At 58.8% G+C, this 9,275-nt stretch overlaps 1 protein-coding gene across 1 annotated transcript in view; it reads right to left on the reverse strand.

Annotated features, from left to right (window-relative positions):
* LOC103598341 (brain-enriched guanylate kinase-associated protein-like) overlaps positions 1-8,649 on the reverse strand; it is a 37,824-nt gene extending 29,175 nt beyond the window's left edge. Inside the window, 1 exon segment of the mRNA XM_008582338.1 lies at positions 8,011-8,649. Within this exon segment, the coding sequence (XP_008580560.1) occupies positions 8,011-8,649 (639 nt within the window).
* Positions 8,650-9,275: the final 626 nt, after the last annotated feature.

A 9,275-nucleotide genomic window follows, 5' to 3' on the forward strand; every position in this document is an offset into this window, starting at 1 on the left:
CCGCCCCGCCGGGCGAGGGCGCAGCCCGGCCGCCAGCGCGGAGCTAGGAGCCCCGGCCCCGGGGCCTCGGCCAGGCTCAGCCACCAACTTCCCGGGCGCTAGGGCAAGCCTCTCCGGGCCTCAGTTTCCTCACCTGGAAGCTGAGGGGGAGGGCGGAGGAAGCCGGACGAGGCGCTCTGCTGCCCTTCAGCACCGGCGAGCTGCGGAGGGGCTGAGGTTGGGGAAGGAATTTCAGGGGAAAGGATTCTCAGGGCGACCGGATCCCTCCACGACACTCTAAAAGTTGTCCAAGGACACGATCCTGGACCCCTTCTATAAACCCTCCTTGTCCAAGATAAAGAGTTTGCCAGGAAGTGTTTGCCACCGGCCAATACGTCCCCCATACCCCTCTCCTTCCCCAGGCCCACCTTTCAGGGTCCCCATCACAGCGCTCATCACACTAGGTCCCAGCATACAGCAGGCGCTCAATAAACACGGACAATGCATGCCTGGATCCTACAGCACTGGAGCGGTGTTCGCGGTCTTTCCCCCTCCCGGCTGTGAGCTCCTCGGCAGGAGCCCTGCGTTTTCACCAGGACACCCCCAGCACCCAGCAGGCTTGGCCTCCACTGAGCCAGCGCGGGTGGGAGGAGCCGTCCATTCCGGAGGGTCAGACCTGAACCAGGATCAAACCAAACCCAAGAATCCAAGTGTTCATTCATCCACCGATGATTCCCCACTCATTCATTAGCTCTGGGCTAAGTTTTCTGGCAGGGAGGGGACAGCAGTGAGGTGAGCCCTGCTCTCCAGGGGCTAATGGTGGAGGAAGCCCCGCCCTCAGTCCTGGGAGCCACCCTGGGCAGAAGGGCAGTCATAATAAGAGACAAGACAACATCCTACACTGTCATAGCACTTGTTTGCTCCTCGGCGCAGCCCCACCATGCAAGCGTTAGGCCCCATTTGACAGAGGGGAGCAAAGCTCAGGGGTAAGGGACTTGCTGGAGGCCCCACAGCTGAAGGGGCCTAGCTGGGCTGGCACACCATTCCTCAGAGGCCTCTCCCACCCAAAGTCTGGGACACTCCTCATATGTCTCTGGTTGCCTCAATCACTCACAGTGAATGACCTGCCAGGGAGTTTGTCTAAAATTAATAAGGCTGTATTAAAATTTAATTTAAAAAATCCAGCATTAATTATTTACATTGAATGTTTCAGCTCTTCTAAATGGCCTGCCTGGGAATTCCCTCCCACCCAGCAAAGAAGGGACTCCAGGAGAGGTAGGAGGTGCTGCCCCGAGGCAGGGACTGGGGGCTGGGCAGGGCAGGAGACAGACAGGGAACTGGCAGCCCCTGCCCTTCACCCCACTATTCCAGACCCTGGATCCTGGCTTTGATCCCCGTGCCTGCAGGTAACCACTGCCCACCCCTAAAGCTGCCCCCTCCACGCGGCCCTCCGTGGAGACTCAATGAAGTCATTGGGTTAAACCTCCAAACCAGATGGGACAGGGCCTGTGTCTTTCCCAGATCTGTGTCCTGGGACCAGCCCAGCACCTGGGAGGGAGATGGGGGACCGTGAATAAAGCACTCCAGGCATGCGTGATGAGCAGGAAAGCCGTGAGGCTGGCCCTGTGGGGAACTGCTGCGCCCTCGGCAATGGTCTTGGTGTTGGAGCCAGAGCCCCAGGTTCAAGCCACTCACTCACCACAGGACTTGCAGATGTTCCCGCGATGCCCTTTTTATGGATGAGGAAACTGCGGCCAGGGCATGAAACGGCTGGCTCAGAGTCCCCCGAGGTTAGCTGTGGCCCGCCTGGCGGGCTAGAGGGCAGGGTCTGTGGGATGTCAGGGCTCCCACCATGAAATGATGGGGCAGGTCTCCACAGATGGGTACTCTGGCTGCTCTCAGAGGGACGGTCCTTCCCTAACTCGAAGCAACCATGCCTCTAGCCCACTGCCTCTTCCTGCTACACACCCTGGTCTTGTCACTGTCTGCTCTTAACTCCCTCCTCATCCCCTCTGGGGTGTCCGGCTCAGAGGCCACCTTTATTTCCCAACACTCTCACAGGAGCCTACATGTTGGCCAAATGGGACTGTGCTGCCTGCACCTCCCTCAGGCCCCCTGCCAGCTCCTTGCTCAGCGTCTTTGCCCACGCTGGTCCCCGGGACGACCCCCTTCACAGACCCTGAGCCCCACTCTGAGCTCCCTGCCGACCACTGTGACCCCACCGCCTTCCTCCTGCCACCTGCTCCCTTTCCTTATTCTCTGGACAATTCTGAGCTTCAGCAGGGCCACCTGGGGCAGAAGCAGGCCCAGGGCCCCTGCGATGTTCCCAGTGCAGACATGGAAATCAACTCCATTTAATCCTCACAGTCTCTTTGAAGATGGAGCAGGTGGGTCTTATAGCCCCCATTTTACAGACGCGAAGACAGAGGCTCCAAGAGGCACACCCAATAGTTTACGTGCAGGATCATGGAGATTTGGGGCCAGGGCTCTTGTCAGCTTCCCACAGCTGCCACCCTCCCTGCGGCACCTGGGCATGGTGAGTGGCACATAGTAGGTGCTCCCAACAGGTGATGGAGAAGGTGGCTGTGCCACCAGTCAGGCTTCAATGAGGAGTTGATAAATACTGACTTGGCCCTGCCTGGCTCTCTGACCCCAAATCCCACCACCCACCCCTCACTCGGCACATGCCAGCCACACTGGCTACCTTGCTGGTCCCGAGCTCACCCAACCACTTCTGCCTTCTGCCTGGAATGCTCCACCCAGATCCTTGTGTGGCCTGTGCCCTTCTTCTCTGACCACCCGTCTAAAGTATAAATGACCCCGACAGCAGGGACCCCCTCTTTCGGCCACTGCATCTCCACACGTGCGGGGCTGGCACGGAGGGCCTGAGGGGGGCAGCTGGTGGAGGCCTGAATGGCGCGGCTGCTCTTAATCCCCAGCCCGAGCGCATCTTTCCCGCTCTCACGTGCTCATCATCCCCACACCATCCTCGGTCCCTTCCTCAAGGCTGCCTCAGCCCCGGGGGCCCCTGTGCCCCCTCGGCACCCAGCGCGGCATCTGCATAGAGCTCTGCCCAGGGAGAGGCCCCCTGTGGAGGTGGGCCAGCCCCGCTCCGCCCCCACACGTGTGTGTGTAAATCCTCCGCTGGACCATCTGGCCCCGCGACGCTGCTGCCCGTTCCCCCTTAAGTCCTATAGAGTCCTGAACTGTCGAGAACAGGAAAGAGCCCACGTCTGGGGAGGGCTGAGTTCTGGTTCCAGCTCTGCCTCTGACTCAGGCCAGTTCCCACCCTCCCTTGGGGCCTGGGGCTGGCCTCCCAGACCCCAACCCCCGTGCTCAGCCCTCTAGGGCCTCCTTATACCCACTCTGGGCTCCGGCTTCCTCAGTTTCCCCCTCATCCTGCTTTCCCTATTCCACCTGAGGGGAGAAAACAAGCCTGAGCACATGGAGGGCAGAGAGGAGGCCTAAGGGGTGGGGGGTGGAGGTAGGACAAGTCTCTCGCTCACAGCGACTTGGGCCCCCTACGCAGCTGTGTGGCCTTGGGCAAGGCTCTCAACCTTTCTGAGCCTCAATCCCTCATCTAGGAAGGAAGGATGGAAAATCCTCAAAGGATGTTGTGAGCGACAACATGGCCCCATGTAAGGGACTGTCCTGGGGACAGAGCTGGTAAAGGGCTGTGGCTGCTCCGGAGAGCCAGCCTTTTAATTGATCGCACCTTTCTAAGATATTTTACATTGCTCCCTGCCTTCTTGCATTCATTCGACAAATACTGTGTGCTGAGCCCCATTCTGGGGGACTGAGCAATGAACAAAGTAGAGGGAACTCTCTGCCCTCACCCCGCTGATACTCAACTGCAGGGAGACAGACCACGCATGGGAATCGGTAAGCTGCCTCCCCGGTGCGCCCTGCAGAGACCTGACTACTGAGAAGAAAGGAAGCGGGGGCGGGGCTGGGACCGCAGTCACAAACAGGAGGTCAGGATGAGATGTAAGCAGACCCTGGGCTGAGGGCAGTCCTGGGGAGCTGCTGGTGGAAGGAGCAGGCCCTGGGGGTGAAGTGCCAGGTAAGATTGGGGTGCATCTCAGTCACAGGTGGGGAAAAGAAGCCTGGTTTGGGGGCCTGGTGGGCCATGACCAGGACTTTGGCTTCTACCCTGAGCTGGACGGGAGCCCCTGGAGGGCTGAACAGAGAATTCTGCACATTGCTGTCTGGACACGTGCAGGACCCCAGGGAGTCAAGTCAGAGGCTCCTGCACAAAGCCCACCAGTGGGGACAAGGGAGGTGGTGGGACAGGTGCTTGGATTCCCTAACAGACCAGAGGTGGCTGTGGAAGAAAAATTGCCAAGACGATACCGAGCTTTCCAGCCTGAGCAGCTTGAAGGAGGGCAGGACAAGATGGGGAATTCAGGTGTGGAGGTGTCCCTTAGACATTGCAGTGGAGACATTGGCGGGGTGGGTATATGGGTTTGGAGGTCAGCAGAGGGTCGGGGAGATGTGAATCTGGGAGTGGTCAGATCAGAGATAACACTTAGAGCCAAAACACTGGATGGGATCCCAAGGGAGTAAAGGTTGATGGGCAAGAGGAGGGACCAGGACAGAGCCGAGGCTCTGCCACAGTTATGTTTCAGGGAGAGGGGACAGAGCCAGCCGGGGAGATGAAGATGGAGCAGGAGGGGAGGTAGGGGGAGAGCCGGGCATGGGGAGGGCGGGTCCTGGGAGTTCTTTACGAAGGAGAGTGAGATCATCAGTGTCACAGGCTGTGTCACGGGTGAGACCAGGACCGAGAATTGGCTGGGTCTCATGCTCCTCAGGCGACCCCACAGGGCCTAGCCTGTGCCAGGCACACAGTGGGTCCTCCACTGGTACCTGAGCTGGAATACCAAGGTCAGCGGTGCTTTCCCGGCCTGACTTGATCGATGGGAGAGAGGATGGCAACTGCCCAAGGTCAACCAGCAAGGTGGGGACCTGAACCCAGACCCTGTCTTGGGGTTGTCTCCAGCCTGAGCTGCCCGAGCCTGTGTCGTCTGGGCTCTGTCTGACTTCAGACAGGGCCTCCCTTTGCCCGCTGTGCATTGGTATAGACGGGCATGGCTGGCAACTGCCAACTGGCCTGCCTGAGCTAAATCTGGCCCGCCAGCATGTTGTATTTGGCCTGCACAAGATTTTTATTTCTTTCTTTCTTTCTTTTTTTTTTTTTAAACATTTGAGCCAACATTTAAAAATTGGGAGTTTACATTTTCAAATCCATATTTTTGGCTTCTACTGAAAATTTTGGAAGATCTGGCAATTCTGTCCCACATTCCCACGTGGCAACAGTCAGGGGAGCTGGGAAACAGCTGCCCCCTCCAGAGGCACTTTGGGGGTCCCCCACTCAGAAGTGGCACTGTCCACACCTAAGCTTACTTTACCAATCGGGAGACTGAGGCCAGGATGGTAGAGGGACTTGTTCAAGGTCACTCAGGGGGAAGGCTTCTTGGACAGAATCCAACTGCAGCACCGGAAACTGGCATCGAGAGTATTGTCACAGCCCCACCCAGGCCATGACCCTGGCTCTGTACCTCCTGCTCTCTTCTTGACCCTTTTGTTCTCAGGAAAAGGCTGGCTTAAGTCATTCACACTATAGTACGAGTGAGCCTCAGTTATGAGTCTGCGACAGCTGGAGGTCCTAGACACTTTCTACAGTAGCCTCTTGTTTGCTGGACAATGAAGGGGAAGACCAGGGATTCACCCATGGACACTCAGCCAGACAGGACAGAGACAGGACTGAAACCAGGGCTCCACCGGTCAGTGGCTTCGTCCCAGACGTAGTTAATGGTGGAACCCCAGGCACTGCGTCTAAGATGGCGCTTTCAAGTTGGTGACTGGAAGCCAGAGGTCTGACCAGCTTCCCCAACCCCCCTGCCCTCCATCCTGGGAAGTGTTCTGGGGACACAGGCTTGTCCAGGCTAGGAAAGCAGGAGGCACTCAAATCAACAGACAAGTCCCCGAGAGGGGTTGTCATCATCTTTACCACCGTCATTATCCCAGAGGCTGAATTCCTACTTCGTGCCAGGCCCCTTCATCAGTTATCACTAGACCCCTCCCCAATGAAGGCACTGAGGGCTTCACCCAGCCAGCGCACAGCCCAGCAAGGAACCTGTGGGCTCAGCTTTCTGAGCCTCAGTTCCTGGTCTGTAAAATGGGCCTGATCCTAGCATCGCTATCACAGGCTTGCTGTATTTGATAGTATAGTAGGCTGGCACTGAGGGGGCTCAGAATTGGCGCTCCCCAGGTGATATGTCCTGGGGCGTGGGGCAGGGGTAGGGGCGGCATGCAGAGGGAGTTAGGCCTGGAAGCGGGAGCCTCCAAGGCCAGGTAAGGCCTACCTCTCACTTCAAGGTACCAACCCCAGCTCCTCAGGAGGGACTCCCCCACCCAGGCCCCAGGACACAGCCCCACTCTCCAGCACCCACTGCTGAGCCCCAAACAGGTTCTTGTGGCCCTGTGCTGCTTGGCAGCCCCACAAGCCACATGTGAGGAGCCTTGGGACAGAATCCTCCAGAAGCCTGGGAATCACAGAGACTCCTTTGGGGCCTGGTGGTCTCTAGAGTGAGGTCTGCAGGGTATGCAGAGCCCAGAGCAGCCAAGAGGTGGGGGTCCCAGATTGCCAGACCCTTGTGGAGGAGGCTGGCAATATGATGCTTATTAGGTCCTTGCATAATTACTACTTTTGTACCACTAGGGAAACTGAGGCCCAGTGAGGCCGGGCTGACTATACAGCAGGCAGCCAACCCTCAAGCTAAGATTCCACCCAGCGCTCTCAGGCCCGGTTGGCCACAGCAGACCCACAGGGAAAGGGCTGGAGGGTTTCAAATAACTGGACTCTCCTCCAGTGGCCTGCTCCACTATTCCTGGGGAGCGAGCAGGTCTCTGGAGGGCAAGTGACACCAGAGTGGCCGAGGTGCAGGGCAGAGGTGAAGATGCCTGGGTCCAGCCCTGGTCCTCTGCATGATCTCTCTGTGCCTCAGTTTCCTCCTTTGTATATTGGGAGCATAGTAATGGCACTGACCTCCTGGAGTTGCACCAAGGCCTGGGATCAGGAGCTTATAACAACACTAGTAAATATTCAGCGAGCATCGGCGGCTGCCACCACCCAGAATCTGTTTTTAGAACAGAACCTCTCCCTGAAGGAAAGCCATTCTGGGAGGTGCCTGGTCAGTATCCCAGCAGCCCAGCCCTGCAGCCTCCACCGCAGTCCTGTGCTGGATGAAGCTGGGATCCAGGATCAGGACATGGGGGTAGGGCAACATGCTCGACAGGCAGCCCAAGGACCCTCCCCAGCCCCAGGGATCAGAGATGGTTTGGGGCATGGAAGGTCAGTGCCAAGGTGGGGGTGCCATCACATCTGGGTGAGGTCTCGCCCTCCTGACTCTGCACAGCTCCATTCCCAGACAGCCTAGCAGGTCACACCAGATCTGCCCATCTGCTTGTCCGTCCATCTGTCTGAGGCCACAGTGTGCGTGTGCATGCGTGCGCGTGTGTGTGGGGGGGATGGGATGCTGACAAAGAGACTTGCAGTCCAACCCCAGACTCCCCATGTCACCTGGGGCAAGCGGCAGCCTGAGAGTCTCAGTTTCCAACTCCATAAAATGGGGACAGCTATGAAGGACATTGGGCACCTAGCTGCCTGACAAGACTGTGACGTCCGCCTCACGTGGAGTTGTCTGAAGCTCAACAACTTAAAAGAACAGTCACAGGAAAGCCCGTGGTAAAGTGCCAAGGGCTCCACTAGTGGGGAGGGGATATTATTACTGTTATCAGTACTGTTTACTTGTGTAACTTGGTCCAGCAATAGTTTGCCTGCTCCAAAGCCAGAAATTTCACTTTAGAGCTTCCCTCTCTTGGCGCTGAAGTTCTTTCCAGCTACAGGTATTATAAAAGGGTGTGATGAGGGACCTGGGAGGGGGTCAGTCAGGACTTGTGGGGAAAGGGCACACGCGGGAGGGAAGTGACCTCAGCGGGCCTCTGCCTGGCTGCCTGCTGGGGACTCACCCGGCCTGGGGGCCTCCAGGGCGAGGCAGCTCGGCCTCCACGCTCGCCGCTGCGCGTGACGGTCCCACCGGCCTCCACTGCGCCGCCTGGCACCGCTCCACTTGCAGCTTCAGCTGCTGCCTTCGAGCAAAGCTGGGGGCTCAGGGCCGGGTCCTCCTCTGGGGCTGCAGCCCCTGCCAGGGGCTCCAGGGCCAGGCCTGAGCCTTGCTCATCTGGGGAGGGCTCCAAGCTGCGGCTTCTGGGCACCCTGAAGGCCTCCAGGGTCCCGGGGTCCAGCACCCGCACAGTGACCTCATCTAGGAACCTGGAGAAGGGCAGTCTGGCCTCCCGCCGGTAGCCCAGGCGTGCGAGGGAGCCCGTGGCAGCCCTGCCACCTGTGTTCAGGGGCTCCAGGGTGGACGGCAGGTTAGGCGACCCCCGTGCCTTCTCCTGGCCGGGTTGCGCTGCCCAGCTGCGGTAAGACGCCTTGCCCTCGGAGTTCTGACCTGGGCTGGGGCTCAGCTTGCGGCTTCGGAGGTCCTCTCTGTGTGCTTCCCTGATGGGGGCCTCCAACCTGGTCTCCATGAGGGAGCCGTGGCCGTCCTGCCTGGGGCTGGCGGGATCAGGGCCCTGTGCCTGGGACCCAGCCCCTGAGAGCATCCTACTTAGTCAGCCCAAGGTCACGCCTCTCCAAGAGAGTCTTGCTGACCCCCACTCCGCTCCTTCCATGGGGCTGAAATCCCTACACCCTCTCAGGGCAGGGCAGTCCCTCACTGGCCAGGGCAATCGGCCAAATGCCTGCCTGCCCATTGATCTAGAGAGCACGTGGCAGGTCCTGGCGGCCTCCTGCCCCCAAATCAATTCTCACTAAATGGGAGCTGAGCTTTGGGGCATAGAAAGTGCTAGAGAGGAGAAGGTCATGTCCTGGGCTCTGCCTGGGAGGCAGCCCGCACTGAATGCGCAGGGCCTCGACTGGGTCTCACTGCTCTACCCACATGTCTCCTTTGCCAGGTGCAGTGCTGGGTGCAGGGGCTTGGAGAGGCAGGCAGTGTAACCATCACGACAGTGTGCACACACACCCGAAGGAGGGAAACCAGGACTACAACAACCTGGCAGAGTGGGATACCCACATGTCTCCTTTGCCAGGTGCAGTGCTGGGTGCAGGGGCTTGGAGAGGCAGGCAGTGTAACCATCATGACAGTGTGCACACACACCCGAAGGAGGGAAACCAGGACTACAACAACCTGGCAGAGTGGGAGGGTGTGGCGGAGACCACCAGCTGCCCA

This window comes from Galeopterus variegatus, unplaced genomic scaffold (genome assembly GCF_000696425.1).
Source record: "Galeopterus variegatus unplaced genomic scaffold, G_variegatus-3.0.2 Scaffold2574, whole genome shotgun sequence".
Lineage (NCBI taxonomy): Eukaryota > Metazoa > Chordata > Mammalia > Dermoptera > Cynocephalidae > Galeopterus > Galeopterus variegatus.